The 15,636-nt window shown below is 36.5% G+C and overlaps 2 protein-coding genes across 2 annotated transcripts; one reads left to right on the top strand and one right to left on the bottom strand.

Annotated features, from left to right (window-relative positions):
- Window positions 1-298: 298 nt before the first annotated feature.
- LOC114746230 (putative lysine-specific demethylase JMJ16) lies at window positions 299-9,723 on the bottom strand. The gene is given in 14 exon segments (XM_028934455.1): window positions 299-1,112; window positions 1,727-1,924; window positions 2,471-2,574; window positions 2,667-4,131; window positions 4,547-4,915; window positions 5,193-5,354; window positions 5,862-5,908; window positions 5,911-6,085; window positions 6,188-6,700; window positions 6,812-6,889; window positions 7,149-7,220; window positions 7,308-7,675; window positions 7,781-7,922; window positions 9,581-9,723. Coding segments are annotated over 12 exon segments (3,834 nt in total). The 5' UTR covers window positions 7,623-7,675; window positions 7,781-7,922; window positions 9,581-9,723; the 3' UTR covers window positions 299-776.
- A 3,909-nt stretch (window positions 9,724-13,632) lies between these two features.
- On the top strand, window positions 13,633-15,239 carry LOC114746267 (pentatricopeptide repeat-containing protein At1g08610; the record flags this gene model as incomplete). The annotated part of the gene is made up of 1 exon (XM_028934497.1): window positions 13,633-15,239. A coding segment is annotated over one exon (1,371 nt), but the record flags the coding sequence as incomplete, so codon positions are not given.
- Window positions 15,240-15,636: the final 397 nt, after the last annotated feature.

The following is a 15,636-nucleotide window of genomic DNA, read 5'->3' as shown; positions in this document are numbered from 1 at the left end:
ATGCCGCGATTTGATCTTGCACGTTTGACTTGCATTTACAAGTTTGTGTGACTATTGGGGTGTACATTTGCACGTCATACTTAATCAACAAGGCAGTCCACAACGGAGTTTACTTACCTGAACCACAATAGCATAGCGCGGTGAAATTACGGGCACTGCGAGCACGAAGCGAAGATTACGGTCAGGGAAAGCATTAATGAGCACTACAGGGAATGTAGTCAATAAATTGTACTCTCTGCGAACGAGGAATGTGACCCTTCCTACGCAACTTATTTTTGATATGTCAAAACCTTGGGAATAAAATCTCTCCTTCGAGAATAAGTTAATGTTATTCTAACGACAAATGCACGGTTCACATTTCCCAACATGAATGAATGTCAATAAAAACCTAACATCGCTTTGCCCTGTATAATACACAATACTGCGGGAACCAAGAAAACTATTACGGCCGGCACTCCTCTCAGATCTTCGTATATAGACATACCAGAGGTGTCCACAGTAATTTTCACCCCACCCAGCTGCCTTTTTTTAAAAAAAAAAAAAAAATTCAAAGGCTAAAAACTTAAAAAGGTAAAAAAGGTATTTTCCGTTTTCACTTTCTCTCATTGGTCCTTTCTGTTGGCTTTTTGAAAATCCTTTTCCCCTCTTTGCCCTCCGTCAGGTAGCCGGGGGGAAAAATCAGAACAGGTTGTATGGATAACCATGCGCAACCTCAAAGCAGAAACAAGAATTTACATGCAGTTAGATTTTAGGCGCAGTTATGTGCAGGAAATGAATCATCTGGGACGACTGCTGATTTCTTCATTGAGAAGTTGAACAATTAGGCTGCCGTCAGCTGCAGTATTGTTATTGTCACAAAGAATGCTGCACAGTGAGCTCAATTCTTGTTCATCGGCCTTTTTGAACAGGCTCCTTAATACTGCATCTATCCCAACAGGCATGACCAGATTCCTGAGGACCCCTTGAACATTTTCCCCCTGGAACGGCCTATCCGCAATAGCACCATTTTCTTTGGGCTGCGAGGCTTGTTGAATTTGCCCTAGAGGCCGTGAATACGGCCGTGAATCCCAATATTCCTTGCAGACGCGATTTTGATCCGATGCCTCGATAGCCTGGGGAAAGAAGGAAAATGTGTCAAATCCGCGTCAAAGGAAGCAGAATCTAATGGAGCGTCAAAATCACCAACATGGGTGATTAAAGGCCAAGAAGCTTCCTTCTTTTCCAACCAAAAAAAAATCAAAGAAGCTTCCAGCGGAACAGGAACAAATAAACCCACAAGCAAATCAAAGGAAAAATGCAACAAGTATCAAAATGTTTCAATTTTTTATTTCTTTTATCCCCATAAACCTAACTGAAAAAAAAATTATAGAACAAATATCAAAATGTTTCAATTTGCCTAAAAAAAATGAGAGAGCATCCCTCGTAAAAGGGAAGATAAATAAAATAAAGCCATAGGCAAATGAAAGGAAATATGGTATTCAGTTGAATTTATTTGCACATTAAGGGGGAAAGTACTGCAATCATGCAAGCAATTCACACCGTATTATCTATAATCGTGGTAAAATCCTAGAATCGATTCAAAAGAAAATTCACAATCATTATTATATATAGCTTTGCTAGTAAGTTAGGCGGCGGAAAGCAAGAAATGGAATAAAACTGATCTTTTGCCGAACTCTACTTGGAGCAATTTATTGATTTATCAATCAGTTTTCCACAGAAAAATTACCTGCACTATTGCTGGCGAAGAAAACCCAAACATTTCAAAGCCATCAATGCTTCCAGGTGGCTGCAAAGGAGGAAGGTCCTTTTTTCCCAGCTTATGTTGCCTTGTGATCTCTTGATTCACTCTCTCTCTTACCAGTTCCCAGCATCGACCGGCAGAAATATGAATGAAGACCTCATTTGGGTGATGTTCCAAGGACACCTGAGGGAGAAAAACAATTGTTATTTCTTTAACTCCATCCCATTGAATCACATTTTGGAAATCCTAATAAAACGTCCAGTTCATCATTCAAATTAAATCTTTCAAAGTTCAAACCAAGTTCATTTATGAAACTAATTCTAAAGTCATTATCCCAACTAGCCCGTAGTTTCACAATATCCTTTCCAAAGGGTTAAGCAAATGGCACAAATAGTCTGTGAAACACATAAAACTAAGAGAAATAAATTCTATAAACTGAACTTTTTTTTTTTTTTGGGGGGGGGGGGAATTAAATGCTCTGATAACCAATTAAAGGAATAAGAAAGTGAAGGCTTAAAAAACAGTCAAATTAACTGTTCATGTTAAACTAATGGTAAATAAGGCGCTGACATTGACATTCAATAAATTCTCTAATTACACAGTAGTTTGTAATACACTAAACCTAATCCTGGTTACTAATCTTATGGCGTGCCTAAACAACTTTTCAGTTTTCATCATGACTAAATCTAAATTAAAAATCAAACCACAAAAGTAAGATGGTTAAAGTACCATAAACAGAGGCCCATCCCGTCCAGCATCAAGAATTTCTGAAATATAACAACACATACTTGTTGGATCTAAGATACTTAAGTATCTTACACGGCTTCTAAATCCTGCATCAATTCATTGAATTTGCATCAATTAAATGTACAGTAAAAAAAACTTAGGGAACAAGAAATTAATTATAAACTACGCACTCATATACCCTTTGGAAATATAGTCCGACTGTTGCACCATGACTTTCCAGAAAATATAATTCCAAATTCTAGAGGCTCAACATTGCAGTTGATACGCCGGACAACCTTTGCTATCCGAGGACCTTTCTGACGATAGTATCTTCCCAAATTGTTTGGACTGCAAGACAGGTTTCCGTTAACAACTCTACTATTATTTGCACTACATACTCCAATCTTCTCATGGTTGTCCTCGTTCTTAGGCTTGACACTCCCAGAATGCTCTGGATTCAAAGGACGACTCTCAGAAGAACCCAGACAATGATCTCCACTCTCTCCCGTTGAGGAAGCCTGAATTTGTCTGACTGATTCTGCACTACCATGACCGGTATTGCAGGAGAAATCCACTAGGGTAGAATCTAAAACTGCCCCCTTAATTATATCATGTTCCCGTTTTGCATGCAAATAAGCTGAGTGAGAACTCATATTTTCATGAGACACATCATTCCCAACCTTTAGAGTAGCATCCATGACATCAGGGTCGGCCAGTGAGACAATGGGTGGGATAGTCCTGTCTGGATCTTCTTTACAATTGCATGGGTCTAGTCTCTCACAAGAACCTATAAGCCTTTGAGAAAGCTCTTTCTTGCTATCTGTTTCTGTCATCTTAGGTTCATCAGTTTCGTCATCACTAAGAAGTATAACATTATCTTGTCCATAAGGAGTTTTCTTAGGTCCATGTTCAGCTAAAGGAAGAGGCAAAGAATATGAAGTCTCCCCTACTGGATTCCCAACAGCAGATTCGCACATAATTGATTCTTTCTCAGAATATGTCTCGTGACTAGTCATCTCACATGGGGTTGTCCAGCCATTAGATGTAGACAGTTCTTTTGAATAACCCAAGGAAATCACATCTTCTGTTGATTTTCTTAGTTTTATAAAACCCTGATCAATGCTTTTTGCAGAAGTCATCAGATTCTCTATTGGGACATCTATCAAATGAGAATCTTCAATAGAAGCAAATGACGGATGCAATGTCATCTCCTTAAGCATAGTGCCGCAAGAACCAGACGGATCTGATGAATCTAATCTCAACTTGTGAAGCATCGTTTCCTTTGAAGACTGAATTAAGTAACCACATTGGCTTTTGTCTTTTGATAATGAAGAAGTTAGCGCCAGCCCAAGATCTGCTTTTGCCCATCTGTATACTGCACTTAACTTTCCTTCCAATGCCTCAACGAGGATGAATAATTCACTAATATCATAACGGAAGAGGAAGAATTTGGAACCCAAAGCACATGAACAGAACTGCTTTGCATGATCCAAACAAGCATATCGTTCTGGGGAACAATGGCATCCAGCTGCAGATAAGTGTAAATCAAAATAGCAAACACTGCATTCCCTTTCACTTGTGGCATCAAAACTGCTCTCCATTTTCAATGCCTGTGAAGAACTGCAGAGAAATTTCCTCCTTACTTGCTCCATCTCAACGCGTGTCTAAGAAACACAACATAGAAAAGTCAGAAGGTAAAGTTAACTAGGTGACATAATTTCAATGCCAAGGGTGAATCCGAGGATAGAAACTTTTGTTTCAAGAGAACGTTCCGAGAAAGATGCCTAAAAGATGATGTTGAAATACGATAACAAAAGATTGAAAAAAAAAAAAACTGAATATTTGGCACATCAAACAAGGTTTCATACTATTTCTTGTGAGTCATCACTTTGGGGAACTGAAATCCATTTTGCCATCATGCTGTTTAGATCAGTGACAGATCTAAGATTAAAGCTGTTTTTTCCTGGCGTGGGTTAATACAACTCACTTTTTTCCTAGCCCCATTTTCTCCCAAACAAAATTTTCATTGATAAAAATCAATATTCCCATGTAGGTATAGTACTTAATGATAGCACTAACCTTGAGTGCTTTTGCTAGAACACCATCTTTTCCACAGACATCTTTCCACCCTAAATTATCCGAAGTATTCTTCTTCAACAGATCAAGCTCCCACAGTGCTCGTACTGCTTCCCTAGCAGCCCCAAGCAACAGTTTGTCATGAGATATAGAAGTCTTACGACCTTGCTGCTGGTATAGCTCAATGGCAATCTGCCCGTGGGGCAGCCAGTCAACTGGAGCTACATTAACAGCCTCTGCACAGTTGAAGCCACAATTGAATCCAGAATGATACGCTCGAGGGAATGTCAGAACAAACTCTCCGGGGTTCTGGACACACCTATAGACAGGCACTCCTTCAGACTTGAGGATAGAAGGAGAAAGCTGAGTGACCTGCAAGAATTGGATAAATAAATATGGCTATTATGTTAACCAAATAATACAAATATGTAATGACAGAAATGAAACTAAAAAGGATGGAATATGAATGAACACGACTTAGGTGCTACTCTGTAGCAATCCAAAAAGCATAACCCCATTACCTATCTTGTAAGATTACACAAACAAGACCAGAAAAAGAATGACACGTGAAGCAGGAGCCAGATAAGTGAACTCCACATGCAATGACATCAAGAACAAATTACATTTGTGGGGGAAATCTATAACTCACCAGCTTATGAAGCAAATCAGGTTGTTCTTTGAAAAGGTCCGGTAAATGCTTTCTCATGGCCTCTTCCAATTTGCAAGCATCTTTGCCAGGAACACCATACCACATTTTTGGAGCACCCCAATGCATGTAATTCAATGAATATAAATGGTGATCCTCCACATGCTTTAACATTAAACCATCATGAAAAGAATTAGCAGCTGCAACAACTAAATATGCTAGCTTAATAGCATCTCTCTCTCCCTCTCTGTGTGTCACACACACACACACACACACACGTACAAACAAAAGTTCAGTAAAGGAGATAGAACATGTGAAGAAACATTTTGGAATAGCACAAATCAGGGTCAAGTTGTCAAATATATCAATCCCCTGTATCAAAAATCATACCCCCACCAAGTCCAGCCTCCCATTTTAGGGGCATGAACAGAAACTAAGAAGCTCCATACACATGGCACAAAAAAACATAACACGCGCAGACACAGTTCATACAAACAATCTGACTTGTTCATGGAAGTTATGAATAAATAGGCTATAACACATCCCCCTTATCATGGTAGTGGTATAAAAGAAAATATACATGAGACTACCCTTATTACAAGCAAGAATAATGTGAACAAACCAGGAAATACATGTAGTGACTAGGGAATGAGGGAGAGATGTAGCTCTTACCCAACAAAAGGAAGAAAAACACATTCCTATATACAACCATGGCACAAGACACCAGATATATCGCTGCTTTCATATGAAAGTAGAGATCCAGGAAGCCTAGCAAAGTTATTTAAATTCCAGCCAGACTTTATGTACTCTGAGTGTGAATCAGAACCAACTTCACTATGCTTTTTGGGAAAACCACTCCCAAAAACCCCAGTTTCCAGGTCAGCTCCATAAAGCACCTAAAAGGGAATACAAAATTTAAGGTAAGGATAGGTACCAGTTGAACACAGAAAGTGGGCAGCAATTGCATGAAACTGTAAAATATTGAAACTTTAAGTGACCTCAATTTCTTCAGTAGGTCTCTCCACCATTCGCCAATATTCACCCTCTATGTTCTCCACAGAAGGCTCCCATTCTTTTGACATTGTTGTATTACCTCCCATATTAGATATGTTCTCATTCTTTCTGAAGTATCTGGCCTTAAATTCATCTGCATACCTCTGAAATGTTTCCAAAGTAAAGTCTGGGCCAGGTTCAAACCCAAAGGGCCTTTCAATCTCACAAAATCCTGCATTAGGTCCTCTGTTACTGCCATTATCCAATCCCATTCTAGGGCATCTTTTCCTTTTCCGTCTGGAATTAAAATGAATCCTTGACATCTTTTTCATTGAATCACGATTCTGAAGCTTATCAATCCTCTGAACACGAGTAGCAAATTTAGAACCCTCCCATATTGTCTTCCCCTTAAGAGGACAAGGGGGCTTCCAAGATGAAGGGGGAACAATGCGACAAATGCCATATGGTTTTGCTCTGGAACAAATACTTGCTATGTATTTCATGGTATCTTGAAACTCCTGAAAAAAATCAGATATGTCAAAGATCTGATTCTCCAGTATAACTTAAATAAAATGATTGATAATGGCGACAGATGAGAATCCAAATATGCCACAAAAGCTCATCAAGACCTCTTCAGTTGGGTAAAAAACAGGAGCATCCTCAAGGGCAGGCCTGCAAGCATCTTCTGGTCTCCATTTGGCGATAACCTGTCACAAGATTTTAGATGTCAGTAACTTATATCATGCAAGAATAACAGCATTTTGTCATCACTAAGCATTACAATTGTGTTGGTACATATGAAGATGACACAAAGAGGTCTTTTGCTAACACTAAGCATTACAATTGTTTTGGCACACCAGAAAAATCCCTCATTCAGTGAACTACATAACACAAATATAAGGCCACAAATAACTAATGCAAATGATATTCTGTAACAGGAATAAGGCAAAAATCTGAAAATATAACCTTTTGGCAATTACTGCAATCTGGACATCCACGGATAACTCCCTTTGGAAGGCAAGGCACTGAGGAAAAATTCTGCATCGACAATAATGTCATACATTAATTTTAATATCATATCACTAAACTCCAACCCCATACGCTAAAACTGAACATAAGACTAACTTGATCAAGCCGCTCAGAATCAGAGTCTTCCTCTGAACTGTTATCTCCATGGTTGATCCATCGTCTTCGTCGAAGGGACCTATGAACCTTTGCACTATCACTAACTTGAACATCAGTTTTAGGCTGAATTGACTGTAGTTTACAATTAGAAACACTTGTAGAGACGGAAAAACTAATCATGTTGTTATCATTCTGCTTCTCAATGCCTTCCCCCCTATTCAGTGAGGAAGAAGTATATGACTCAAAGCCAGGTGGAACTGATGGAAACTCATCGTTATCTTCTTGGACACATGTTCTCATGAGCTCTGTCCCCATTAGTAACCTCTTACAAAGGCAATATGAAATATATCTGGACGTGGTTGTGTTATCTGTATGGGGAAAGAAGGGGGAAAAAAAAAGAGTCAGAAAAGCAAAATCTGCAAACAAGGTTCTATTAAACTTCCTGAGATGTCTCCAACAATTAAAATACTTACTGTGAAGAATGGCTATGAAGCGAGAAATGCAAAATATTTAGGTCGTTCAAACTTCTGCTGCATACTACAACTCAAATAAATAACACTATTGCAGGTAATGCAAAGATCCAGTATCTTCAAAAATGGCTGGAAAGCATCAAATCTGCAACGTGACACATCAAAAGGAGAGAAAAAGAGCTCAGATAAAGTGAAAAATTGGCACCCAAAAATGGTCTCTGATTATCCACCACAATGGCAAGTTAGAACCTCAATATGTTGTTAGATATTGAATATAATCATGAAAATTTAACTCATAAATATATTGAGAGATGGCACAGAAACTTCAGGTACTTGTTTACTTTATCTATGAAATGAGATGTTTCTCACCATATTTGCACCTATAGCTGTTTCATACAGAACATATTTCCAGCAAGAATTAATCACCGGTTGATCAACAAATGTGCACTCTTGTTTCAATAAACAAGACTAACTCATAAGCGAATGCCTCAATGATGGGAAATGCATAATTTGAATGTGCAGTTTGAAGAAGGAAAAATAACAGAATTTAGTCCAAACATAACACACATGTCACTTGTGTAAATAACAAAATATATATGTCAAGATAACAGAGCACGAGTGAATACCAAAATTCAATCCGAACAAAATATACATATCACTTGCGTAAATAACGAAATTCACTCTTAATTATTCAGGGTCCAAGTGTGATGAAGAAGCAAAAACATCCAACTCTGCATCGAGCAAATTTAGTGCAAAAATGTAAGCATCGTCTAAGAGGTAATGATGCTTCAGTCATACCAAGCTCACCGAGAATAAATAGAAAAAGTGACGGTGACTTGAAGATGCTAAACCAAACACAACAGCCTTAGCAGTAATTTTCAATTTTAATTTACTAAGAGATCAAACATCACTTTTAAAATGTTCATTTTATAATCAATTGCAATGGAATCGGTAAGCACAAATGAAGAAGAAAAGGTGTATACTGAAATTTAAAAACATTTAACGGGGACATTTGCCAAGATTAGCAGCTAAATTAACTTTTGATCTGCCCGATTGTAAGGGAAAAGGTAATTCAGAAATCAATCAGAACCTCAACCATAATATTAAAGCTCTTTTGGAATGGATCTTCAGGAGCTTTAGTTATCATTAACCAGTATCTATATGTCCAAAAAGAAAGAGGTACAAAGTAAACATTGTTATAAAACTCATCAGACCATTATTATCTGGAATTTTCAACTAGATAAAACTAAACTGTCGTGGCAACGATAAAAAGAATCCTTATGTTATTTTACTTAGTTCACAAACTTGGTATCAGTTTGATAAAATCCACAGAAAAGGTCACTATTATTCAAGAATATACGTACATATCAATATATAGATATAGATGTGTGTGAGAGACACTTAAAATAATCAGAATTAAGCTTACATGTTGTTGATCCGGATGTCTGAAATTCCACTTGAACTAAATGCAGTATTATAACCCCAGAAAATCTTTTAAATATGAAGCTCACTTGGCTAACCATATGATTAAGAGTGAGGACGAAAACCCTAACTTCAACAGAAGATATTTAAAACAAACAAAAAAAAGGGAAAGGGCATCTGAGGGAGCAGATCTAACCCTAACCCTAAATCAGATTGCAGGAAGAGAAAGCACTGAGCCACAACACTTCACCCACAATTTAAGGGTCCACAGATTCTTATATGACAAACAGACCCCAAAAGGCCAAAACAATAACAAAGATCCAACTGCAAAAGATAAAGATTTAGGAAAAGATTAGGCGTTGCTTATGTTTCAGACGTTACCAATTTTACGGGGGGCGCAGACAAGGGTAAATCCGGAAGAAGAATTATTGGGTCCAGCTGATCAACAAACAGATTTCCGTGAGAAAAAAGGAAGGGAAATTGGCTGGAATGGTTGAATTATAATGGAACGTTTTGGGTACACTTCGCACCCTCCTGGTAGCCATGAATTAAAAACAAAACATACACACACATTTAATAATGCTTGCCGAGACTAAGAGAGTGTTTAGTAATCCTTAAAATTAATTTTAAGAAACATTTTTATATAAAATGAAACAAATTTTTTTACGTATTTATTTTGTAAATTGTAAAAATATTTTTAAAATTATAATTTGATTTTTATTCAAACATCTCGTTCACAGGAAAGTTAGAAAACTTATCAAGCAGTTTAAAAGTTTTTTTTTGTAATTTGAAAGAAAAGGAAAGTCGAGAAACTGAGGTTATAAAATATCGAGCGTTGGTGCTTGGAGGAATTCCCACCGCGTGGAAGGGATGGCGCTTCAAAAAGCAGAAAGGTTCTGACGTGTACATATTGCAGTGTTTTTATTGTTTGATTGGTTTTTTATGGTATGAATTATTTAATGATTATGATATGATGTGTCCCTTCTTAAATACTCCTCCGGTCCTTATTATAAAACCCAATTTGGCTTTTTATTTAGTCCTAATTATAAGACCCAATCCATTTTGTCTCTTATATTTATGTAATTTTTTTCCAAGATAATCCTTCTAATAATGATAGTTTTAGCCAATATACTTAATTAGCAAGGATATTTTAGGAATGATAATACTTATTTATTATAAATAACCAACTTAACTTACTTCCTTAATTTCCTCAAATAAGTCAATTGAGTCTTATAATTAGGACCGGAGGAGTATAAACATATTTAGGGGAAGTTTTGGTTAAATCTCAAATTTACGGTAGAAAATTGAATCTTCTATTTATATCATAGCTGATCTTTTCGGTGTGCTTTTTCATTTTTTTTTAAAAACGAGTCAGATCAATTTTTTCATTAACGGCTCTGTGCAAAAATAATCGAGATCAGTCACATAATTTATAAACATGTCTTTTGATTTTGAGATGAGTTTCGTTTTAGTCGCTTGATATTATTAGATTTTATGCTACTATTTTAATTTTTAATATGATATGAATTTTTTTTATTTTTAATGTTGATGAATAAATTAATAAAAATGATAATTTGTGTGATAAATACTCATTTCGTCATTATTAGTGTGACCTAAATAGAATGTTTAGACACAATTTTAAAATGAAAAAGTTTTATCTGCGCTGATCAGAGGTGGAGAAATGGAGAATTTAACTTGATGTTTTTGCACTATAAGTAAAACATGACTCTTTTGGTGCGCACATAAGAGCCGCGCGTCTGAACGTAAATATATGAATTGGCTTTAATTGGCAAACGAAAATTAGTTAGTCTTGCTGGTTTGAAAAAAAAGAAAAAGCTACAACCAAGTATCACGGAAGAGAAATAATTACTGAAAGGTCCCAATAACAATCTCAACAGCTTATAATAACAAATCCTATAGTGAGAATGACTATTTCTGAAACTTGTTTTTTAATTGTTTTTCTTACTTGGAAGTTCATTGTAATTTTTCTTTAAAAAAAAAAAAGTTAGTCTCGAGGTGAGGGGTTCCTCTTTTTACGTTGAAAAGTCTCAAGGGTCCGTTTTGATCCTCGTATCACGTATGAGTATAATTATATCAATGGTTATATTTAAAATCAAATTAAATATTAAAATAATTATTATATTAAAGATGCGAGGTGGTATTTTTTTTTTCAAACTAGTCACATATTTATCCTTATATATGATATATAAATTATATTGACAGCAGTTATTATAAATTATTAAAACGAATGACGCGTTCAAAAAGTTAACTCGCACCGAACAATTTACTTAACCTAGGAATAGTATTCAGTCATTACAAGGTCATGGCCTTCAATATTTTATTACGATGTTTTGAAAAAATCCGGTTTAAGCCTTACAAATATTTTAATTACAAGTATTAGAGTAATTGATCAATAATAAGAATGACATGGTTGTGTTCATTTTTTTGTTACAGCTTAATTAACAGGCATAAGAATCTTAACAAAAATGTTTGACCATGTTCTGAAAATAAAAATGTTAACTCAAAATTTAATAAAACTAATCAAGTTTTTTTAATCATATTTGATGATGGTCAACAGTTTTGCATACCATCAACTACATGTTTTTTTTGGCCAACAATCAAGTGCATGTTTTAAACTAATTAAGTTGAAGGGAGTGTGAAATTAATACTGCTATTACATAGTTAATTAATTTGAATCGATTAAAAAAATTAATTAAATCAATTATTTGTAATATTGTGCAATTCATGCGAAATAAAGAAAAGTCAACCAATATGCTCTTTCTGTCATTACCACTACCACTTATTACTTAATTACCAACCACCTGATAGTTAATTATATATTTTTAATTTAATGATTAATGAAAATTAGGGTGCAATCCTTCATAAATACCCAATCCACTACTTCTTCTTTTTTTGGAGAATTACAATAAGATTCCAATAAAGAAAAATAATTACAAAATAAGTCGTAGAGGTTATAATTGTCTACTCTAAAATTTATTATTATAAGCTGTTTAGATTATTATTAGGATTTATTGTTAATTATTTTTCTTATTGGGATTTGTTTTTAATTCTCCTTGTTTTTTTTTTCCCCTCCAAATACAAGAGAGAGAAAAAGCCCAAATCAAGACCGAAATTATCGGCCCAGCTTAGAACTATAAGCCAACGACCTCGTATGGGTAGAAAGCCTACGAACCCAGGCCGGTGTGGCTCATCCCGCAGTCGAATCTCCTCCAGCATAGCACCGCCAGGATTAACGAAGAAGAAAACTGGTTAGGGACCTCACCTCCGGACAACCCTAGCTTAACGTCCCTGTCCATCGTCAACGTTCTTTACTCGCCGTTCATACTCTGCGCCTTTTCCGTTTTCGCATGGAAGGAGAGGGGTCTGTGGGGACCAAAATGAATCGTAAGTTCCTTTTCTTGCGTCAGTCCTTAGTTCCTTGCCTGTTACTCACTGCTCCAATATTTGTCTCTTGTCTCCCGCTGCCGCTATGAATTTCCCTTCTCAATCTACGGTTAACTCCAATCTATCTCGTCATTAAAATTTACTTATGGTACTCGGCGGTGCTTCTAAAATTGTGAATTTTTTGCTGGTATTTAAATATGTTACCAGTATTAGCTGTGTTTCATATTGTCTCTATGAGAGGCTTGTCTTTTCCTGTTACAATCTTGTTCCTTTTCGGTGAACAGGGTGTTATAATTTTTATTTTGAAGTAGTTGCAGAGTTCGCTGAGTTGATTGCTTGGTCATATAGATTAGAATTTTGAAGTGTTGTGTTTATGATTTTGCTAGTTGCTTTTATGATATTCCCGATATATATATTTGTATTTGTAGATGTATGTGTGTGCGTATATATATTTTACTTACACAGGCCTGGTTTTCGATGTGCACCAGCAGACGAGAAGGTGAACTTATTGCTGTCAACCCGTGGATTTTATCAATCTGAACCAAGCCCTATTGTTTTTTGTCGAATTGGTTAGTTCAAAAGGATATGGATTGCACAAATAGATTTTTATAGCTTGAGAGTAGGTTAGTCAAGATACCTGGACAAAGATGGGCTATGCAGTTACCCTACAGAATAATATGTTCAAATTCAACTGTTTACACGGTCTATATGGGTGTCACAAACAGGAGTGCCGTGCTTTTGATAACTTCTCAAGAACAAAATCATCTTCCTATAGCCTAAACTCTTTCCAGTGTAGAAGCCTCAAATCTTCAAGGAAAGTGCATATTTCGCAGTGTAGAAGTTTTCAGAGAAGTATTTCTATTGACAGAGTCAATGAAGTTGATCATAAAGACTGGGGCTTTGAAAATTTTGATAGTGGTAATGGTAATGGAAGAAAATCCAGGAAACAACTGGATTCAGACAAGACCATAGACTCTTCAATTTTGTTGCTAGAAGGGCCTTTTGTCAGAAATGACGAGGAAACCAACAATAAAGTTCTTCAGAATCTCTGCGAACAAGGAAGATTAAAGGCTGCAGCCAGATTGATTGATGTTATGGCTCGGAAAAATCAAATTCCTCACTTCCCTTCTTGCACGAATTTAATTCGAGGCTTTATTAAACTAGGTCAGATAGATAAAGCTTGCAGAATACTGAAAATTATGATAATGTCTGGTGGTGTTCCTGACATAATTACATACAACATGATTGTTGGTGGGCTGTGTAAAAGAGGTCACTTAAGATCTGCCATTGATATTCTGGGAGATATGAGCTTGAGTGGTTGCACCCCAGATGTAATTACCTATAATACAATAATTCGTTGCATGTTTGATAATAGAGAATTTGATCAGGCTGTTAGTTTCTGGAAGGACCAATTGAGAAAGGGATGTCCGCCTTATCTGATTACGTACACAGTTCTTATCGAGCTGGCATGCAAATATTGTGGCACTGTTCGGGCCTTAGAAGTATTAGAAGATTTTGCAACAGAGGGCTGTTATCCTGATATTATAACATATAACAGTCTCGTTAATTTCACTTGTAAACAGGGGAGATATGAGGACACTGCTTTGGTTATTTTAAATCTTCTATCCTATGGGATGCAGCCCAATAATGTGACATACAACACTCTGATCCACTCCCTTTGTAACCGCGGATGTTGGGATGAAGTCGATGAGATTTTGATCATCATGAATGAGACTTCCAGACCTCCCACAGTTGTTACGTACAATATTCTGATTAATGGATTGTGCAAGAGTGGACTTCTAGATCGTGCGATAAGCTTCTACAATATAATGGTTTCTCAGAACTGTTCACCGGACATTGTTACTTACAATACTCTTCTAGGTGCTATGTGTAAGCAGGGATTTGTGGATGAGGGCATCCAGTTACTTCACTTTTTGGTCAGTACTAGCTGTTCTCCTTGTTTGATTACCTATAATACTGTAATTGATGGGTTGGCCAAAGTGGGATCTATGGATAAAGCAAAAGAGTTATACAGTGAAATGGTAGAAACGGGATTCATTCCAGATGAAATCACTCACCGTACTCTGATTTGGGGATTTTGCCGAGCAGGGCAAGTTGAGGATGCTGTGGAGCTATTACAGAAGATGTACAACGAAGAACATAGCATTGGGAATTCTGCTTACAAACTTGTCATCCTTGGATTATGTAGACAAAAAAAGGTCGATGTTGCCATTCAAGTTCTAGATATGATGATAAAAGATCAATACAAGCCAGATGACGGGATATATTTGGCTATAATTAAAGCTGTTGCGGACGGGGGGATGATTAAAGAGGCAAATGATTTGCATCAGAGGTTAGTTGAAAGGAAGATTCTGAAAAATGGAACCATTTTGAGTTGATTGGAATCTGCCCGCAAAGACTATCTTGCTTGAATGATTCTGGCCGTGTGCAAATTTTGCAATTCTATGAGGCGATTTGTGTAATTATATTTGTTTGAGAGTACTGAGCTCTTTTCGTTTGTTAAAGTATTTTGGTGTATACCATGAGTTTTGTCCTTTCTAAATCACAGTATTTACATCATTGATGCAGCTGCTTTTATAAGTTGGAATCAAACATGAGATCTGCTATTCTGCTACCCTGTTGCACGAGGTCAAGTGCATTTTCCCTATCGAATTTCAATGTTCCTTGATAACAACTATAGAAAGCCACTTAGGGGGGTGTTTCTGTGATGCCAAAAGCTAAATTAAGGTCCTTTACATATTTACTTTGTATACTGTAAAATCACTTTCAAAATCAAGTTTGGTTTCTATCTAAATATCTATTACCTTATATTATTCTATTTGCTTGACTGAGCATTGTGCAATTCTAAATTGTATCGGCATTAAACAATGAAATGGCCAAAGGATGTGAAGAACATTTTTTTGTCTAAGGACCTAAGAGTTCTATGGTGAACTGCACAGCCAACGGATTGACATGACGGAGGAAGAACATCATAGCCTCAAAGGTCTAGGGGTTTTGTTGTGGATTTAGAT

This window comes from Neltuma alba, unplaced genomic scaffold (genome assembly GCF_004799145.2).
Source record: "Neltuma alba isolate B1F8T4 unplaced genomic scaffold, ASM479914v2 tig00004928_pilon, whole genome shotgun sequence".
NCBI classification, from domain to species: Eukaryota; Viridiplantae; Streptophyta; class Magnoliopsida; order Fabales; family Fabaceae; genus Neltuma; species Neltuma alba.
The sequence above is the reverse complement of the archived record's forward strand: the minus strand, read 5'-3'. Positions and strand labels throughout refer to the sequence as shown.